We start from the raw sequence: 21,732 nt of genomic DNA on the forward strand, positions 1-21,732 counted from the left end.
TTAACATGAGTTGAGATACTTCGTCACTCATTTCCACCACGTGATCCACGTCCTATTTTCTTCTTTGCTACTCAATCGTAACGAAATGAATAAAAAGATGACTGATTTTGTATGGGTAAGAATTTTTTTAATAATTATTTGATCAAGTAAGTTACAATTATAATCTAACAATCTTCAGTGCATATATATATATATATATATCATAAATTATTTTCTTAAGTAAAGAAAAATCAACAAATAAATAAAGAAAGTACCATAATGTAGAATAAATTCAACCAAAAATATAATCAATTGATCAAAATTAATTAAATTTGAATCCTTTTAATAAGATTTCATGACCTACTTTTTATCATCCGTATAAGATTGAATCATGTATATAAAACTATTTTTGCCTTGCCACCCACGTGGGGTGGTTGTGCTGAAATCTAATAATTAAAATTGGACTATTTACTTTGTCTGCTTTCCCTTACATTTTTTCTGGAAAAGTAGTAATCCTGTGTTTTATGATTACCGATGTGATGTGCCATGCTTTAGTGCTTTGCTGTTTGTGGTTCAGGCTGCCCATCGCCCTTGTCGTTTCTGCTATTATTAATTGATAATGAAAGTAGACTCCGGGGCCGAAAGGGGTTCGGGATCAATCTTGCTTGAAGTTAAAACGCCCAGTGTACATTACTTGTTACGTATGTTTTGTTATCAGATTACGTATTATATATGTTGCCTTAATTAATAACATAAAAACAATGCTATCACGTTTTTATTGTCCTTTTACATTTCTTTATTGTCAACCTATTATTTTGATAACAAAATAGTTCGAAATGCAATAAATAATTGAATTCAAAGAGATTTTTTTTTTTTGAAAAGCAAGAGTTGCATTCAACAGAGGACTTTACAAAATTCTACCCCACAAAAACAGGGTAAAAACAGGAGACGGGTTCTATCATTAAAGCTGCCAGAGATACAACCTGCCTTAATCTTGTCCGGTTGCCTGTGAGATCAAGATAACATTTCTATCCAGATCTCATAATCAACCAGAGAACTGCATAGTCTCAATCTATACAAAAGCAAGCATAAAGGTAATGAAACCGGAAAAAGCACTAGAATATGTGTTTAATCTTCCAGTCAATCACTTTTCTATGCATCCACATCATTATTGATCTCCACTAAATCCACTTCCCTATTCGTTCCCTCTTTAGCCAAAGTATCAGCATCATTGTTTCCTTCCCTGAATATGTGTTTAATCTTCCAGTCAATCACTTTTCTTTTAAGCACCTCAATTTGAAGCATCTACTTCTGAAATCTCTAAGGAGCAAAATTTGGCTCATTCACCCATTTGACTCCATTTGTTGAATCATTTTCAATAACAAGGCTATAATTATTTGTCCATTTAGATTGAGAGAATAACACAAAAGCTTCTCTGATTGTTAAAATTTCAGCAAGCTAGAGTCTCCGATGTCAATATTTTTAGAAAATCTAATTAACGTCTCACCCCGTTTCATTTCTCAACAAACCACCTATGCTAGTCTCCTCCGAACTCCCATTTACAGTCTCATCCACGTTAAATTTAACCATCTCAGCTTCCGACTTTCCCATGAAGTGTTAAGTCTTTGCTACTCCTTTTTCTTTATTTTGCAATTGCAGGTCCCATTCGTTTGTCCATAGATGTCCAGCACAGACACAAATTCATTTGGCCATCTCACGCAAGCCCACATAGCCACCCTTAGCTTAATAATCTCCCATATCTCTTCAGTACCTCATTTCTTATCTTGAAGACCATGTCGTTCCTACTAGTCCAAATAGTCCACACCATTGCAAAGATCGTAATTTTTCACATTTTATTTTCATCTTTTCCAACCCTGGTTGAATTTCATAAAACCATTAAGTCTTTAAATTTTCGTGACATAACCCAAACAACTTCCCATTCTTGACACCATGCTCTACATAATCTCCATACCTCCATGCATTCCAGGAGAATTCAAGGAGATATAATATGGTACATCTAATTTTATAAAAAAAAAAAAAAAACATTTACATTTATATGTGTACTCAAATTGGGGATATAATTTTTTATTTTTGAAATTATTAATTTAAAAAAACAGTAGTATCAGTATTAGTAGTCATTTTCAATAAATTCTAAAAACACAATCAATCTCTCTAATATATTGAATACAACTTAATAAAAATGAAACCAAAATATAAGTATCTAAAAAGAAATGCATGGTAATAATGACATCTGCCCTTGAAATTCATGAGCTTTGTGTACAGAATTAATGTCGATCATAAATGATGAGATGACATGATTGTCTAAACCATCACAGAATATAATTCAAGGCTTTATTTGTTATTTACAGAAATAGATAACAATCAATCGTCCAATATTTTAATTATATATATGTATATATAAATCATCTGATTTTTTCGCTCTGTATACTATATAAAGGTCGGATTACAGGGGATAATATTCTCCAAACTAGACTACTTTCTACTCCACTCGGCCTTTTTCCTCCTTTCAAGTCGGTTAGAAAGTATCTATAAAGAAAAACAAATGGAAAAAAAATCAAAGAAACAATAGCTAACCTCCCTAAATTGATGGCTAGAAATCTGGCTATCCTCTCAGCCAGTATCAAGGGTTCTGGTGCAGCCCTGACTTCCTAGAAGATATAATCTTATCTCAAGAAGGCTTCAAGGCTGAACCAAATGACATCTTTGTCTGCAGTGTGCCCAAAAGTGGTACCACTTGGCTCAAGGCTCTGACCTTCGCCATTGTCAGAAGGTGAATATCAAGGAAGGGAAAAGACAAGCGGCGTTGAAAAGCTAAAGGAATGATTCAGAATTCCTCATTCATCAGGGCTCAGTAAAATGAGCTATATATACAGGGGTTTAAAAATTAAGTAAAGAAGGAAAAAGATTAATTACATTAGAACTACCTAACTAACTTTTAAAAACAATAATTATTATATACAAAACGGTGCGTTGCTTATTAAGTCATTGATCCTTAAGAGAGCCTGATACATAGCGTTTAGGTAGCACTCCTTGTCTCTTATTTAAACTTTGCGTTTTGGTGCCTTCTTATTCCCAAGCCTCTCTATTCTTTCTTCAGTCCAATGATCACAAGCTTGGTGCAGAGTTCTTCCATGTAATCTTGAACTTATTCATTTTGAACACTTCTAATACTCCCCTTCAAAAGGATATGTGATTGTTGAGAACTTTCATCTTGCTTAGTAGATTATGAAACTGCCTCTCTTGTAAGGCTTTAGTAAAAATATCAGCTAACTGAAGATTAGTAGCTATATGGACTGGCTTGATCACACCTGCTAACACCTTTTCTCTAACAAAATGGCAGTCCATCTTGATGTGTTTAGTCCTCTCATGAAACACCGGATTTTTGCTGATGTGAATTGCTGCTTGACTGTCTAAGTAAAGAACAATTGGCTCATCATGGCTAATTCCAAAATCAAACAGTAGATATTTCAACCAAATAAGCTCACAACATGTTGAAGCCATGGAACGATACTCTGCTTTAGCAGAACTTCTGGCCACCACTGATTGTTTCTTAGATTTCCAGCTTATGAGTGATTCTCCAATGTAAATACTGAATCCAGTAACTGATCTCCTGGAATCTAAACAACTCGCCCAGTCACTATCACAATAGGCTGATAATTTCAAGTTTGAGCAGACTTCATTTGGATTCCTTGCCCTAGTGCTCTTTTCAGGTATTTTAATACCCTTTGTGCTGTTGTAAAATGTTGCTTACCAAGTCTATCCATATATTGAGTCAATACTTGAACTGCATAGGCTATATCTGGTCTGTTGAAGGTTAAGCAGAGTAGCTTTCCTATCAACTGCCTATAAATTGTAGGATTGGCCAGTTGATCTTCTTCTTGTACCTTGTGCAACTTGTGATTGTAATCAATTGGGATAGAAATTGGTTTAGCTCCTAAGAGCCCATATTCTTCTAGGAGATCCAGAGCATACTTTCTCTACGAGATGGTAATACCCTCAACTGACCTGTTAATCTCTAATCCCAGAAAATATTTCACAGCTCCTAGATCCTTTAATTTAAACTGTGAACTCAAGTACAATTTTACATCTTTTGCAGCTTGAGTGGATGTACTTCCAATCAGTATCATCTACATATAGTAGTAAAGTAGTAAAACTTCCATCATTTCCTTTCATAGTGAAGAGAGAGTGATCTGCTGATGGTTGATGAAAACCATACTAAAGAACTGATGAAGTGAATTTTGCATTCCATTGTCTAGATGCCTACTTGAGACCATACAATGATTTATGCAATCTACAAGCTAATCTAGTTCCTTTGGGATACTCCCCCTGGATAGTGTACCCCTGTGGAATTTCTACGTATACTTCCTCTTACAAATCACCATTCAAAAATGCATTATTCACATCAAGTTGTGACAGTGACCAATTGTGCACTGCAGCTAATGCAAAGAATACCCTGACAGTAGTTTGCTTAGCCACTAGTCTGAAGGTATCTTGGTAGTCAAACCCTATAATCTGGCTGTACCCCTTAGCTACCAGCCGAGCTTTATATAGCTCCACTTCACCATGTTCATTTAGTTTCACTTTATAGATCCACTTACATCCTATCACATGAGAATTTGCAGGCCAAGGTACAATACTCCAAGTGCCATTGTCCTGCAGAACTTTCAGTTGAACTGCCATTACATCTCTCCAATGAAAATGATTAACGGCTTGATGGTAAGTATTTGGCTCATGAATCTTTGACAATGAGATGGTGAATGCTTTCTGTTCTGGTGAAAGTTTACTAGCAGATAGGTGTTTGGATATAGGATGTGTAGTGACAATGTTTGAGTGTGATGATAGGTCAACATCATAGGCTTCTAAGTATTTAGGAATTTGTTTGAGTCTAGTACTTCTCCTGATTGGCAAATTTGTATTTCTGTCATCAAAATCATTGTCATCTGCATCAGATACTGAGTCAATTGCAGTGGGCATGCTGACTATCATAGGTGAATCATGTGCCAATTCATTTGAGACTATTGTAATAAGTGTTTGTGGTCCTGACTCAGGTGAAGGTGAATGATTCTCAGCATGTACTTGGTCTTGGTATTGAAGAGTTTTAGAATTTGAATAAAAAACATTAGGATATTTGGCATGCAGATTAGGTGTTTGAGAAAACGTGTTTTCCTGCTCATCATGCTGCATAGATTGAAATGGGAATATTTCTTCATGAAAAACAATATTTCTAGATATCAGAATCTTTTGTGCATCAAGATCATATACCTTATACCCTTTTATGTAATTTGGATATCCTAGAAAAATACATTTTGAAGCTATTTTGTCTAACTTCTTCCTGTATTGAGGCAATGTTGACACAAAACATAGACAACCGAATACCCTTAGGTGTTCATATGTAGGTGCTTTGTGGAATATTAGCTCAAAAGGTGATTTATTTTGAAGTATTTTGGTAGGCACTCTGTTGATAATGTGCACTGCAGTCAGTATTGCATCCCCCCATAAACATATAGGCACACTAGATTGGTGCCTTAGAGCTCTAGCAACAGTAAGAACATGTTGATGTTTCCTTTCAACTATTCCATTCTGTTGGGGCGTATCCACACTAGATAAATGATGTATAATGCCAGTTTTAGCAAAGAAATCAGACAACCTAAACTCTAAGCCATTATTTGACCTTATACATTTAATTTGAAGTTCAAATTGTTTTTGAACATGGTTATTGAATGAAAGAATAATTGTTAGCACATCTGACTTGTTACTCATGATGAAAACCCAGGTGAACCGTGTAAAATCATCCACAACTATCAGAAAGTATCTTTGACCAGACAAAGTAGGGGTCTCATATGGACCCCAAATATCAACATGAACCAATTGAAAAGCACAAGTAGTGGATTGAACATATACTGGAAATGGAAGCTTTTTCTGTTTTGCCATTGGGCAGATTTCACAAACTAGTTCATTTGAAGAATAAACATTAGGAAATTGTTTGTGTGTAACATCAATCCTTTCCAAAGGAACATGACCAAGTCTGAAGTGCCATAAGTCAAAACATTTGTAATTTTGTCTATATTGATTGACTGTTGAAACAAAAGGAACCTTAACTAATTTATCAAAATAGAACTTTGACATTTCTTGTTCATCTGAATTATCTTGCATGAAGCATAGCCCTGAGAAAGCTCTAGTAACCCCAATCACAGTCCATGAAGGGATGTCCTGTACAACACCAAACATATCTGTGAAAAATACATAGGTCTTCTTAGACTTAGTGAGCTGTCCTACAGAAATGAGATTGAATTTGAAACTTGGAACATAAAGAACATTTTGTAGGATTAATTTTGAAGTTAATTTCACTGTTCCTATGTGTGACACATAAAGTTTCTTGTCATTGGGTAGCTGCACAAAGCAATTCTTTACAGGTCTGGTTTGTATGAAGCTACTTAGGGTACAACATATATGATCAGAAACATAAGAATCCATTATCCAGTAATTTTGCTTTATCATGCTAACATTCACATTTCTAAAACTATTAGGCATGTTGTTTGATGTATTGAAACAAGATTGGCCTGAAATAATACCTGCTATGGCTGAATTTACAAGTGAATGGTTTGCCTACTGAGTGTTTGATGAAATGCCCTTACCTTCATTGCTGCTTATACCATTCTCACTTAAGAGTTGCATCAGCTTGTTAACCTGTTGCTTGATCATAGACAGTTGGCACACAAATCCTGCACTTGCCTGCTCTTCCTCTGTTTCAACTTGAGATTCACTATCTGTTGATGCATCAGAGACTGCAAACACATTGTTAACAAGGTTCTTACCCCTTCTAGGATTGGACCTCCCTCCTTTTGTGAACTTAAAATCATCAAGAAAGCTAATAATCTTGTAGCATTTGTCTTTAGTGTGTCCTTTCTTACCACAGTGGTTACAAATTATGTCTTTTCTTGCCTTTTTCTTGTTGTCTGCTGCAATGAACATGGCAGAGGATTCTAAAAGAGGCTGTGGTTGAACAAGGATATTTCTCTGTGATTCCTCCCTCAAGATTAGGCTATATACTTTATCTAGGCCTGGAATGGGATCCATTAACAAAATTTGTGACCTTATAGCAGAAAATGACTTATTCAATCCGTTGAGAAATCTGAAAACCATGTCCTTTTGAAACTGATCTGTGTACTTCTTGAAACAACCAGGATTGTAGCTTCCACATTCACAATGAGGCAATGGACGATAGTTCCTTAACTCCTCCCAAATACCCTTAAGTTCAATGAAATACACATCTACTGTTCTTGCTCCTTGACTGACATTCCCTAAGGTATACTGCAAGTTGCAGACCCTAGTATCGTCTGGCTGAGCAAAATTTTGTTTGAGGGTATTCCATATTTCTGCGGCTGAATCCATTTAGAAGACAGTAGAGGCTATTGGTTGTGAAATGGAATCAAGTAACCATGCCACTATCAAGTTGTTACAACGAGTCCATGATGAATAAAGTGGGTCTGTGACTGCAGGTTTTGCTATGGTTCCATTAATGAATCCTGTTTTGTTCCTGATAGAAAATGCCAATAGGAAGGATCTACTCCAAGATATGTAGTTATTAGTGGCTAGTTTTGGGTTAATGATCACAGATCCAAGGTGATCTGTGTAATGTAAATAATATGGTGAGAGAGGGTCTGATATGGGTGATAGGTTTGTGATTTGTACACTAGTACTTGATCTAGCTTCAGTAGACTCAGCCATGGCTGTTATAAGGGTGTTTGTCAATGAATATTAAGCTGATTTTGCTAATAAACCAGAGGAGAAGATGAATAACTTACTGTAAAAGAGAGAATGAAATCTGATCAGCAAGTTCTTTATACTGATTCATTAGCAGGAAGAGCAGCAGTTGGTTCTAGGAATTGACCTGCTTTGATACCATGTCAGAAGGTGAATATCAAGAAAGGGAAAAGACAAGCGGCACTGAAAAGCTGAAGGAATGATTCAGAATTCCTCATTCATCAGGGCTCAGTAAAATGAGCTTTATATACAGGGGTTTAAAAATTAAGTAAAGAAGGAAAAAGATTAATTACATTATAACTACCTAACTAACTTTTAAAAACAATAATTATTATATACAAAACGGTACGTTGCTTATTAAGTCATTGATCCTTAAGAGCCTGATACGCAGCGTTTAGGTAGCACTCCTTGGCTCTTATTTAAACTCTGCGTTTTGGTGCCTTCTTGTTCCCAAGCCTCTCTGTTCTTTCTTCAGTCCAATGATCACAAAGCTTGGTGCAGAGTTCTTCCATGTAATCTTGAACTTATTCATTCTGAACACTTCTAATAGCCATTGTTACCAGAAACCGCTATGACACTTCCACGAGCCCTTTGCTCAGCAAGATCTCCCATGATTGCATTCCCACCTTAGCCAAATTGACCAAGGAGCCAGATAGCCGCGAGCCAGGGATCCCTCTCGTAGGCACCCACACACCATACACTGCCTTGCCAAAATCCATCTTGGATTCTGATTGCAAAATTGTTTACATTTGTAGGGAGCCAAAGGATGCATTTGTTGCCCTCTATCATTTTCTAGCCAAGCGCGCTCCCAAGAAAGATGAGTTCGTTTCCCTGGAGGAGGCTTTTGATCTTTTCTGTCAAGGGAAGTCCTTTTATGGACCCTATTTGGACCATGTTTTAGGGTTCTGGAAAGCAAGTCAAGCAAGGCCGGGGAAGGTGTTGTTCCCGAAATATGAAGATATGATGAAAGACACAGCGCCCTACGTGAAGAGATTGGCAGAGTTTATGGGGTACCCTTTCTCCTTAGAGGAAGAAGAAGCAGGGGCAGTGCAGAGAATCGTAGATCTGTGTGGTTTCGAGAATATGAGCAGTTTGGAAGTAAATAAGTCCGGATTAAGGAAGCCACATGAAGTCAAAGTTGAAAACAGTTTCTACTTCCGGAAAGGCAGGATTGGGGATTGGAAGGAGTATCTTACACCAGAGATGGCAGAGCGTCTGGACAAGATGATGGAGCAAAAGTTTGCTGGAACTGGTTTGACCTTCCTAGTCTCATGTTAGAGATAGAGAGAAGCCAGAATTACACTGCAGCAAGCTCACTGTCATAGGTAGCTTGCGGTAAAAATATATAAAATAAGTGACCATAATGCTGCAGGATGTACCCTAGAAGAACAAATTAAGTTGTGGTTTTGATTGTTTGCTTGCCGCATTTTCAATGTATCGTTGAAAATCTGTCGTTGTGTTGAGTAACTAATAATAATAATAATGATGATGTGAAAAACTTTTATGTCTTGAATCAAAATTTCCCATCTTTTAAGTGTTATTCCGAGAGACTCGGTGCTGCTCGATCGTCTCAAAGCAAGCTCTCTATGCTAACTCCACGGCCTAAATTTGCATTAACAGCTCTTCTTTTTCCGTTTTTATTTAGTGGATTTATATTTGATACAGTTATGTTAACATGAGTCAACTAAAAATATTGAAAGTGTTCAAAAATAAATTTAAAAAATTTTAAATTAAACAAGCACAAAATGAAATTAATGTGCACATCCACAGAGAATTAAACATTAGTCCATAACAACAAGTGTAGCTGGGTTCCATGAAATGACAGAGCCACGCACCCACCTTCTCCTTTTCATGTCGTGGATGCACGCCAGTACGGAAAGCAAACGATGGCAGATATTTTTTGTTGATTTTGAACATACGAAATAAATTTGGAATATTTTGAAAGATTATGAACGTAAAAATTGAATTTGACAAATAAGAGTAAAAATGAAATATTTGCATTTTATATATTGAAGAACATTACATTATTTAATGAAGAACATGGAGAAATAAATGTTCTTCAATACCTATGTTTTATATTTTTAATTAAAATTTTATAATCGCCAACATTAAATAATGCACTGCACCGAGCAGTTTATAATAAAGTTTGCGTGCTATATTTTTATAATAATAATAATATTAAACATTGTGTTTGATTATCTGAAATTATTTACAGCTTTAATGTATTAAGTTTTATAAAATTAAAGTTCAAGATTTCCTTTTTCTTTAGTTTATAGTAGTACTTTGTATTGCTTTAGGCCTTGGGAATTAGGTGATCTTTTGATAACAGTATCAAGGATCTCCTCCAAAAAGGAAGAAAAAAAGAATCAGTATGATCATAACTAAGCATGTTCCTTTAAGTTTAGGAAATATACGAAAACTACAAAAAGACAAGCTCAAGTCAAGTAATTGTTATGTTTCTATACTACGGATGCTGGCTTATTTCAGTTCCGCAGAACTTTGTTAAATTATTATGAATCCGTTGAGGTAATCGTAGGGTCTTGTTTATTGTTGATCCAGCTATTTGTTATGCTACTGGAATTTATTCTGGTGTTTATGTATTTCTGCTGCTGGTAGTTTTCTAGTTGTTCTGTGCAGTTCAGGGGTAGAGTTCATAGCAAGGGCTGTTATGGGTTGGTGTGATATGCTGTGTATGGCTATGTCGGAGCTCTAATTAGGTACTGAGAAGCTTCAGATGATTGTACTGTCACTGTGTCTGTAAGGGGCTGTTTGTTCGTTTTGTGGTGTGTATAAGGTGTGTAGGCACTATGACACTGAACCGGATTGGTTATTAAGTGTTCAAGTGCATTCACTGATCTTGTTATGATCAGTTTCATGTCATTCAATAATTAAATAATATTCAATTATTCATCCCTGCATAAATAAGTTCTTCTTTGTGTGCATTTTAGCTAGCTTGCCTTATCCTCTCCTTTATTATATGCAAGCGGAAGAGGGCAATACCAAATCCCCACTACCACAGCATACCTTTATGTGTGGCCTTACAGTAGCACATTACAAAAGTAAAACAATCGATACACAGATTCTATTAAAATTTTAAGTATTCTTAAGAGAAAGTTCAAAAAATCAGAAAAGAAAACTATCTATATAAAGAAGAAGATAACAACTGCATTAAAGTTCTTAGTAATTTAAATACAAGTAGTTAACAAAAGAAAATAGAAAGCAACAACATCAGAACCACTTAAGCACTAAATGTGTTGTAGATAGTTCCTTTACATCATGGTTAGTGGGCACACAACATGCAGCAACTAAGAGAAGTAAAAAGAAAAAAAACTGAAAGCAACTATCCACCAGTAAGTTAGTGGCATCATGTGGAGGTTTGTGCCTCCTTCTTGCCCCATTTTCTGCGACTTCAGACCTCAATTTCAACACACCTCCTAGAGGTCTATGTTGCAGACATCCACTTTGCTCCTTGATTCTTCATTTGATTCTTTGAAATCCACCATAACAGCACCATCAAGTCCACCAACATCGGAGTGTAGCAATTGAAATCTTTCTGTAGTTTGAGTCAAACTGCTCTTGGGAAATAATGATCTAGTCTGGTTTTCATGGAGACAAGTACCACAAACATCTTCCTATTTAACTGGTATAGGGAAGTTCTTGTCCAAACCAGCAGGTGCCATATGCTTCATGGAAGTATAATCAACATGGAGGAGCCTCCTATGCCATAATTTGGCATCATTGGTCACACACTGATATGCTTTGTCTTCCATCTTTAACCAATCAAGTGGAAAACGTTTGTTTTTCATTTAAACTGACAGCAACTTAACACCAAAGGAGTCAAAGATTGTACACATTTTCTCTTTGAATAGCAAAGTATAATTTTCTTCAACAAGCTGACCAACACTCAACAGGTTTTGATTAGTTTCAGGTCCAAAATGAACATTTGAAATAGATTTAATACCTGAGGGAGTTTGCACTCCAACTGTCCCATGCCCAAGAATTTTGAGATTTTCACCATTACCAATCTCCACTTGAAACTTGTAATTCTCACTCAAGAAAATAAAATTATTTGCATTTCCAGTTATATGATTGGAACACGCACTGTCAATAAGCCAAACACTAGAGCTTCTTGACCTCTCGGATTTCTTGGCCATGAATAACACCTCCTCATTCACCTCATGTTCCTCGACTACTTCCTCGGCAATAGCAGCTTTTTCTTTTTCTCGATTGGTTTTATTCTTGCAAACTTTCTCCACATAACCAAGCTGGTTACAAGACTTGCATGTAACATTTGGTCTGTACCAGCAAAAACACTCAGTATGGTTGCATTTTTTACAGTAAGAACAGGGAGGGTACTGAACCTTTTGCTTACCCTATTTCTTATCACCATTTTTCTACTCACTTGCTCGTGCCAATAAAGCATTTTCTACATGATCTTTTTGCCTCAAGGCCCTTCTTTGCTCTTGAGCTGAAAGAGCATTTATGAGTTCTGTTATAGTCAATGCGGACATATGCTTCGAGTCCTCCAGAGAAGATATCTTGGCCTTAAATTTCTCTAGTAGGCTTACAAGGAATTTGTTCACTATTCTTCTCTTTGGTAAATTTTTCCCAAGTAATCTCAATTGATTGACTATTTTCAAAATGTTCACTGAGTAGTCTTTCACACTTTCTCATCCTTCATCTTCAATACTTTGAACTCTCTTAGCAGATTTAGGACTTGTATTTGATGGGTCGTATCACTGCCATGGAACTCAACCTTCAACCTATCATATGCTTCTGCAAACTCACAATCCATTATATGAGTAAAAATCTAGTCGAAAACAGTAGAATGAATACAACATAAAGTTTTATACATTTTCGTAATTTCTTCGCTATAATGCTCTAACTGTGCTATTGTTGGGTTTGATTGCCTCATCTCAGGAGGATTTTCACCAACTTCAACAATTTCCTAAAGATCGAACGCACAAAGATACGCCTTCATTTTTACTACCCATATTGAGTGATTTTCTCCTGTAAAAATGGATGGAGCAGCAGCATTAAAATTTGCAAAAGCCATTTTCTTGTCATTTCAAAGATAGACAGTAAAAGGTAAGGAAGAAAAACTAATTTGGATTTTTTAAAGTGATTTTACACGAACACAATCCCTTAAGATAATTGTTTTGATATCATGTTAAAATTTTAGGTATTCTTAAGAGAAAGCTCAAAAATCAGAAAAGAGAACTATCTGTATAAGGAAGAAGATAACAACTGCATTAAAGTTCTTGGTGATTTAAATACAAGTAGTTAACAAAAGAAAATAGAAAGCAATAACATCGGAACCACTTAAGCACTAAATGTACTGTAGATAGTTCCTTTACATCATGGTTAGTGGGCACACAACATGCAACAACTAAGAGAAATAAAAGAAAAAAAAAACTGAAAGCAATTATCAACCAGTAAGTTAGTGGCATCATGTGCAGGTTCGTGCCTCCTTCTAGCCCCATGTTCTGCAACTTCAGACCTCAATTTCAACAAATTCTCTGCCTAACCCACAAAGCACATAGCAGAGCCATAAATTGCACCCTGAAGCTATTTACAATCAACTTCTCCCAACTGCTCGGCCGCAGAACATGGCGTGCCATCATAACATTTCAATTTCCATTTGCAGCATCTCAAGCAACTCGGCCGCAAACTTAACCACCCTACTTTAAGAATTTCTTTTACTGTCATTCAGCCAAGCAGATATCACTCGCAGCAGCCTATGAATCCAAGAGGTGTTTCAGAGTGTTCACAGTCCGCTTTTAACTTTTAGTCATCAGGAACCACTTTCTATCAACCAGATAACCAGCAGCAGCAGACATTCCACATTCTGTCAAACTGATTACCAGCAGCAGCACACACTCCAGACTCTCAGATTAAATTAACCTATCAAACAACAGGGCCTTACATTCATCTCAGCCTTTAATGTTAAACCCAGATCCAATCCACCATTAAAGACCACATATGCTGATGATGCAGACTTTGGGCCTGCAAGCTTTCTATGCCTTGGCTCAGTGCACCATCACCATTTCTGTTACATGTCACTAAATCCCTTAGATCTTTTCGGTAACCCCCCTTACTCACCATTCCTGTTACACATTCCAGAACAAAGTACAAATTAAGGTAGCCTAACAAGCTAGGGTGTCTATAATATGTATCTAATATCTGGGGTTGGGGTTGATTTGCTTAATTAATTACATCCACTTGATCTCTAAAATTTCATGAAGTTTTAACACCCTAGAATGGCATTCTAAGAACTACATGTATATTAATCTCCAAGACTATACATCCACTTAATCTCTAAAATTTCATGAAGTTTTAAAACCCTAGAATGGCATTCTAAGAACTACATGTATATTAATCTTCAAGACTATCTCCCACCTTGTAGGCAATAGGCATAGATGGCCTCATATGGCACAATACTATAACAAGAGTGTGTGCTTTTGTCAAACCTTCTTCAAAATTACAAGAGAAACCCTTTTCTCAAATTGTTAAATGATTTTTCTTTTATCAGATCTATTGTTAAAACCTTAGATTTGATGTCCATGTAGGTCCATTACAACCCCAACAAAATAATGCATGCATGCATGCAAAAAAAAAGAAGAAGCTAAAACCCGAATTTGTTGAATAAGAAAAAGCAAATGTTATCGTACAATAGTTCTGACACATATTTATAAATTTATTATTTATTGTTTCCGTATAATGAATAATTGGTAGTAGAATTATTATCTCTTTATCAGAGAAAATAATATTATGGGAAATTAATAGATTTTATTCCGGAAAAACAAAATGACCCCATTGTTTCTATGCTTTCTTCTCTTGCTTCTGGCATGGTGAAGGGATGAGGTCGGCCGCTTATTTAGTGGTCTCGTAGGCCTGTAATGAAGCTACAAAGTGGCCTCGAGGCCCACTCTATGGACTTAAAATTAGATTACACAACATATACATCCCTTCCAAGTTGTAAGTTTTAGCTCTCTTATTTTCGTTTAATTTGCCAGTAAAACCGCAATATTATGTATATACAATGTTTATAATTCTCTTTTATTCAATCAAGAAAAATGAATTTATTTTATTTAATATTTTATGTTAAATTTTTTAAGTTTTATTGAATTATTACTGTAAAACTATACTAAGTAATTTAGTGTATTACGAGAAACAAAAGCAATTGATATTACTTTGAAAAATTCTTTGACAAAATTAAAATAGCTCCCTTGAACGGTCTTATTGGACTGAGGTGTGCTTAGGACTTCCCTTGTCTTATAGGCTAAAGTACAAACATGTTAATAGATAGGCAATAACAAATACTTTTATTAGGATGAAAAGGGTGAAAATGATCACCTAATGCTAATGGACCCAAAATGAGGAAATAACTTTATCATTAAATTTTACATTAGTTCTAGTCTTTTATATGGTCATGCATGAGAATACTTGCTATTGTTTTTTAATTAGGGAATTCAATTCACGTGGATTTTGGACCTACCTAAATCTTCTTTGAAAAGAAAAGCCATTGCAAAATCTTTTATTAAATATATATATATAGAAAGGGTTTGACTAAGGAAAGCAATTATTGGTTTTGAACATGTAGTAGAAAGAGGAAATAGTTACAGATTAACAAATGATTTTAGTGGAAAAGTTTAAGAAGGGATCCTAACTTTATCTTTTGTAATGTTTATTCAATATTTGCAAGTGTTCATAGATTATGAACTCAGAAGGGCATCTTTTTAGTCACAATTACATCAATCAATCCCCACATATATATATAAAATTATTATATTAAATTTGGCAAGAGTTAATTGGTAATCAATGACTGAGATTATGGTGTCCAATCTAACATTATTGGAGGCATATATATAAAAATTAGAATCCCAATTCAGAGCACTAGGAATGAAATTCATCTTTTCATTGTTTGTGATCCAGAAGAAGCAAATGTATTCAAAGGGGCACACGTGCTTTGTCGGACAAAAGATATATAGAAAATGACAGTTGGAGGATATATTTCATCATCAACCAACAGTTCTACTTAACACTATCTGCATTAGGTGTTTGAGTTAACTCGTTGGTTTGCTTGTAAATATTGAGAAAGAAGCTTGATGATTAACCACCCAACGGTTCAATCTCCAAGTTGGAAAGATATTTTGATGGGCCTATTTCCTCAATAAAAATCAGCTCTCATGTTTCAAAGGCGAGAATGGAGGATTGACACCAGTAACATTTGCCTGAGACCTGGAAGAGGAGGCTAACAAGTGCAAATGTTAGGGTCTTATCCCCTTTCTGAGACCTCTTGTATGGGAAAGTAGAATTGGCCCTTTGGTTAATTTGGTAAGGATGTAGGATTTGGGATATGTTAATTATCCCCTTTTGAGACCCTCTGTGGGGAGGCAAGATTGAGGTGGTCTTTCAACACAAGCTTTATAATACAGAATATTGCAAATGAATCTCTTTGGGGTAGCCTTTTGAGGAATTGGTGCTATGAAAACATCTTTTCAACTTGGAAATCATTGGATGGCCAATCACCTATAAATTTGGGGCAAAGAATGACTCATTCCTGTGATTATCTGGAATAGGAATTATCTGCTGTGCAAGTGTGAATGAAGAGGCTGATGGATCTTTATCTTCTTCAATTTCCCTCCAACACATGTATGGTCATACTCAGCTCAATGGCCAACAGACCAAAAACTTTTACAGAGCTTGATAGAACAATAGATCATTACAAGAGGTAATGAAAAATAAGGATCAACCCATTGTTCTGATTGTGACATTGCTTGAAATCCAGGAGACATGAAGTTGGGCTTATACATGTCGATTGAAAACAAAAAAGGATCAATTATCAAGGAAAGAAACAGAGAAAATTTAACAACACGATTCAATTATACAATGACCAAGAACATAACCTCACAGTCATACACACAAAAAAAGTTAATATAATTTCCTAGGACCGTGTGCATGGAATATTATCTAGTAATCTTTCCAGGATAGTTGCCACAGAACAAAAAAAATTACATGTTATAGCTACTAGCTAATACAAATTCCCAAAGCCGATGAACCGGCGGCACCTGATCATCTTCAGCTAGAGTTGTCAGACATAAATCGGCTGATAACTTGCAGGGTTTGATTTGTAGCATCAGAGTGCGGATCGCAATTGAAATAACCGTGTTCCTTTCCTTCAAATTCAACGTATTCAATCTTCTTCCCCATATCTTTTAGTCTTCTGGCATAGTCCTCAGCCCTGTCTTTCAACAACTCATTGCCCCCTACAATGACCAAGATGGGGTCGAGGGTCACTGTTTCAAGGCGAGGGCTCCACGGACCAAATGGGTTTGCCAAAGGGTGGTCTCTTGTCTCTCCAATTGGCATTGACAGCCTCCAAAACCTGGTTTTTACATCAGAGAAAACCACCTTAAGGCTACCCCAATATATTATAATAAAGAATTACATGAACATTGTATTATAACAGTTTCCATACGGTTCTCTAAAAGCAATAACATGAAGATTGTGGCAAAACCAACAGCTAAATAGTATTTGATGGGATTTACATGACATCAGTACCGACGACCTAGTCAAGTGAACCACAAAAGAACGAATCATACCAAACTCCAAATTGTCACGCTGAGAGAGAAGTTTCCTATAATTGGAGTACTTTCCCTAAAGTCTCTCATAACCATCATTAAAGACAAAAAAAAAAAAAGTTTCTGATAGCTATTGAAAGAAAGGTATTGAAGGACCTCTTTTGAAGGATAAAGAGAGAGATCACTGATGAATTTAGATAAGGCACAATCTCATATGTTCTAGGGAGTGCCGCCAAGGAAACTAAGCACTAGTCTTCATCTAATTGTTAGTTTGCTATCATGATCAGGAACATGGTATATTGCCTGCATATAAAATTAAATTTTCAATAATGGCACACGTTCGTACAGAGATATATTTGCAAAAACAGGCTGATCATAATGCCCCGGAGGCTGATTCAGAGCCACATACACTTATTAAACATAACCAATGTGACCTTGTGGATATGTATTAAGAAAACAAAAAAAATCATTGATGAGGTATTGTTTCAGAATAAAACAAATATCCCAAAACTTTAAATTCATGATTAAGATTCACCATACTTAGATTTTATTTAGTTATATGTGCCCGGTTCTTTTATTGTTCATTTATCAAAAGATTTTTTTTCATCATATATAATAGTAATATCATATATGTTAAGAATTCTTGAGTTGTGATTACAATTATTTAGTTGTAGACATTGTGATTGAAAATTATGTTAAGAGTTAGGTGTTGATGATAAGAATACGGTATCATATAGTAGAAGAAAGATAGAATAGTTGATGATGAGACATAATCCATATAAACCAATAATCAGCTAAGAAATTAAGTTAGTATAATCCAAAGGATATTTATTTATTTTAAAAAAGGTTCAGCAAACGTGGAAGGTTTCGGCTCCATGGAGAAAGTCCACTAAAAAGTAGCCAAGTGGTCTGTATTTACTTTCCATGATCGCGACCCGTGCTCAAAGTTTTGGCCTTAAACTGTAGGGGGCATGATTAAATATTTGAATTTAGTCACGTTGTAATCTGTACAACACAACTAAATCATCTAAAGATAAGACATCTGTTAGTCATCTACGCTGCTGTTTTTAATTTTATACAACAACTTCAATGGTCAAATGGGTTTAAAGTAAGGTTGTTCAAAGATCAGGTCGCAGATCTGACATGTTTTGGATTAGGTAGAGTAATAATTGATATTTTATAATTAGATATCTAATCTTATCTTATAGTTAAGTTTAGATAAAGATTAGGTAATAAAACTAATAATTGACAACGGATTTGAATAAGATCAAGTAATTATCTTTAGAGTATCCCGTACTTGAATTTGTATATAAATAATAATTTTTAATATTAAATTTTATTTTCATATAACAAATTACTTAATTAACAAAATACTTACTAAAAAAATCATAATTATTCTAAGTATGATTTTATTTCTATTAATTAATTTTAACTTACTAATTTAATTTTCATTAATAATATACTTAAAAATCTATTTTAAATTTTTTTTTTGAGTTGGCATTAGGATTTTTTGTAAGTATTCATAATCAAATTTTAATATTTTATGTTGATTTTTAATCACATTCGGATAGGACATGGATAGTTAAATTTTAATTGAATTTAAGTTCAAATACTTAAAAATTAGTAAGTACTTTACCTGTTGTCATTATCAAAGTCTAGATAATAAAATAATTGTCAAATGAGTAGGCTAAACTAAGCTCGAGCATGACTCTTAAAAAAGATACCCTAATAAACCAAACCCGACCTTACTCGACTCATGACACCTTTATTTTAAAATAAATAAATGAATTTTTTTATTATTTTTCTAATGCATCTCTAAAAAGATATTTTTAATTGTTAGAATTTGAGACTTTTTCATATCATTTAAAAAAAACAACTTTCATTTTATATAGTTCAAACCCAATGTATATTTTTTGATGTATTGGGATTTCTAATCTTCTAGTGCCAACTTATCCTAATTAAATAATATTAATTAATTTCTACTAATACTTGATTAAAGATAATCTTTAATCCATTAAGAGTATTATTATAATCTATTATAAGCAAAAGCAAGTGACAAACATGTCTAAAGTTGATTGATATTTTGTCGTGTAGCTGGAATTGGCCTTTCTATTGACAGGAGCCCGCACGAAAGCCTGCATTTCTTGCACCATGTTTCGGCCGGGGAAATCCCTTTGTCTATACTTTTCTTCCCACCCCAAATTGTATACTATACTTCACGGTTTTCTGATCTTCTTGTGATCTCTGCTTACGCTTGCCTATACCTATATTAATTGTTCAAATGTTCTCTACATTGCAGACAAGAATTTAGGGTTTTGTTTTATTTTGTTATATATATATATATATATATATATATATATATAGAGAGAGAGAGAGAGAGAGAGAGAGCAAAAACGAAGAAATGACCTTTGGGTGATTGCAAGAGAGAAGAGGTCAAATCGGAGGGAATTGAAGAAGGCTACAAAAGATGAGATGTAAACGGCTCTCGTGCTTATGGTGGGTGGGTTTTGATCATAAGAGTAAGGTCACGAATCAAGTGGGCACTCCCTCCAGCTTTCTATGAATTCATGTGGTCCAATCGAATCCACAAAGAAACAGTCCCAAAAGACAACGCCAAGAAAAGCAACCCCAATCTGTCCAACTACTCTTTTTCTATATAAGTTTTTGTTCCAAGCAAACCCCATTGCAAACTAGTACAAAACATTGGTCGTGTGCTTTATGATCATTTCCAAATAGAAAGAGCCCAACTCTCTCCGTCCTATATTATTATATAATCTTAGTACCAAAAGGGCATATAAATGTGTGTGGTTTGACTAGGATCCTATGCAAAGCTGGCATCCTGAGAACCAAAATATTTGAGATTTTTCATTGGGAAAAACAGGTATTAGGATGAATTATGTGCATTCAAATGTCTAAATTTGAGATCAAGTTCAAGAAATGGAAACAAGTAATAAAAGACGAAATCCAAATAAAACCAAAACTTGAGGCCTTAATACTATTACTATGGTCTATTCTATATGTTATGTATGGACGTTGCTGTCAATATTGTTACTGTATGTAGAGTAATTAAGGAACCTTGACAATACCTGTCGAGTATCTCAAGGTTCAACAAAGCCTCGCTAGGCCCATCCTCTGACTTTGTCCTGACCACCCCACCAAAAAATGGTGCCAACAGCACATAACCTCGTACTCGAACCGGAGCCAACTCTGTCGAACCAGCACCCAACCTAACTGCCAAATGGTGTGCAATATTGCCACCCGATGAATCGCCCACGACAAAAACCTGGTCAAAGTCAACCTCACCACTGCCGAACCATGCATCATTAGTATTTCCACTCAAAGCTTGACCCTGCAACCACTTCATGGCACTGGCTGCATCATCCATGGCTGCCGGCAGCCTATGCTCCGGGGCCAACCTGTAGTCCGGCGCGACGACCAGCGCGTTGAGCCCCGACGATAGGCGTAGGCAGGAACTGTGACAGGTAGGCCACATGCGAGAGCCTAGGCAAAAACCACCACCATGAATGAAAATGATGATGGGGAGCTTATTATTGTTGCCTGGAACAGATGCTGATGTAGGCTTGTAAAGTCGGAGATAGAGGTTGTGGCTTTTGTCAAACATGGCATCTTTGAAATGAACAGATTTTTCATCGATGACAGGCATGTTGAATTGTATGTTTTTGGACCTGAAAACGGTGCCATCACTCAAGACTTGGAGGACTCCCATGCAGTCTTCCACTACGTGAGGAAAGGAACCCATGATTTTTCTTTTAAGGGGGCTACCTCTCTCTCTCTTTTGGGTTGTCTCAGTTTGTTGTGTGAGATGCATGGTTGGCAATGGTGGGTTTTATATAGAGAATGAGGGGAAGGGGTGAAAGTGGAGAAACTGTGGAATGGAAAGGGTGATAGAGTAAATTCAATGGATATTCATATCAATTGGGGGGTGGTGCCACATGATTTCATGGTCATTGGTTGTTCATCTTTTTGAATATGGACCATAGATGAGCTTGGTGGCTCTGGTAACGTTATTTGGAATGGAATTTCCCATTCTTGTTTGATAGCAAAACCCGCCAATGGTTCCCAAGGTTTTTTTTTTTTTTTAATCTTTAAGAAAAAAAAAAGTACTCTTTCTCTTAGAAAGTTTATAATAAGGCTTTAGAAGAAATGGAAATGTATCTGATAATTTGATTTGATTAAGATGCCGTCCAAACTTGAAATGAAATAATTTTTTTTTAAAAAAAATAAAGTAAAGAATTTCTAAACATTTCAGAACCTAATTACATCTGCAATCCCTTTGTTCCTTTTTACCTATTCATTCATATAACATGTAAGTGAAAAGCATATATTTTCAAGCACGAAGACAGGCAATAGTTTAAACTGACTG

The 21,732-nt window shown here is 35.5% G+C and overlaps 3 protein-coding genes across 3 annotated transcripts; 1 reads left to right on the forward strand and 2 right to left on the reverse strand.

Moving 5' to 3' along the window:
- Window positions 1-97: 97 nt before the first annotated feature.
- Window positions 98-9,283, forward strand: LOC18599224 (flavonol sulfotransferase-like). Its single transcript, XM_088806647.1, has 3 exons — window positions 98-115; window positions 2,595-2,770; window positions 8,328-9,283. The coding sequence occupies exons 1-3, from the start codon at window positions 98-100 to the stop codon at window positions 9,040-9,042; spliced, it is 909 nt and encodes a 302-aa protein (XP_088662773.1). The 3' UTR covers window positions 9,043-9,283.
- On the reverse strand, window positions 5,931-7,967 carry LOC18599223 (uncharacterized). Its single transcript, XM_007029098.3, has 2 exons — window positions 6,636-7,967; window positions 5,931-6,210 (listed from the first exon to the last, which is right to left on the reverse strand). Exons 1-2 carry the CDS (start codon window positions 7,390-7,392, stop codon window positions 6,176-6,178), a joined length of 792 nt encoding a protein of 263 aa, XP_007029160.3. The 5' UTR covers window positions 7,393-7,967; the 3' UTR covers window positions 5,931-6,175.
- A 7,340-nt stretch (window positions 9,284-16,623) lies between the features above and the next one.
- On the reverse strand, window positions 16,624-21,316 carry LOC18599225 (alpha/beta-Hydrolases superfamily protein). Its single transcript, XM_007029101.3, has 2 exons — window positions 20,435-21,316; window positions 16,624-17,152 (listed from the first exon to the last, which is right to left on the reverse strand). Exons 1-2 carry the CDS (start codon window positions 21,175-21,177, stop codon window positions 16,846-16,848), a joined length of 1,050 nt encoding a protein of 349 aa, XP_007029163.3. The 5' UTR covers window positions 21,178-21,316; the 3' UTR covers window positions 16,624-16,845.
- Between the last annotated feature and the right edge of the window lie 416 nt (window positions 21,317-21,732).

The sequence above is a fragment of the Theobroma cacao genome, chromosome 5 (genome assembly GCF_053813885.1).
Source record: "Theobroma cacao isolate CCN51 chromosome 5, ASM5381388v1, whole genome shotgun sequence".
Taxonomy (NCBI): domain Eukaryota; kingdom Viridiplantae; phylum Streptophyta; class Magnoliopsida; order Malvales; family Malvaceae; genus Theobroma; species Theobroma cacao.

Excerpts from the sequence above, each read along its gene's own strand:
- LOC18599224 (XM_088806647.1), top strand. Across the intron at positions 2,771-8,327 it reads ACCTTCGCCATTGTCAGAAG|AAACCGCTATGACACTTCCA; the intron begins GTGAATATCAAG and ends CATTGTTACCAG.
- LOC18599223 (XM_007029098.3), bottom strand. The coding sequence starts at position 7,392 with ATGGATTCAGCCGCAGAAATATGGAATACCCTCAAACAAAATTTTGCT. Across the intron at positions 6,211-6,635 it reads TGGTATAAGCAGCAATGAAG|GACATCCCTTCATGGACTGT; the intron begins GTAAGGGCATTT and ends GGTGTTGTACAG.
- LOC18599225 (XM_007029101.3), bottom strand. The coding sequence starts at position 21,177 with ATGCATCTCACACAACAAACTGAGACAACCCAAAAGAGAGAGAGAGGT. Across the intron at positions 17,153-20,434 it reads AACCTTGAGATACTCGACAG|GTTTTGGAGGCTGTCAATGC; the intron begins GTATTGTCAAGG and ends TGTAAAAACCAG.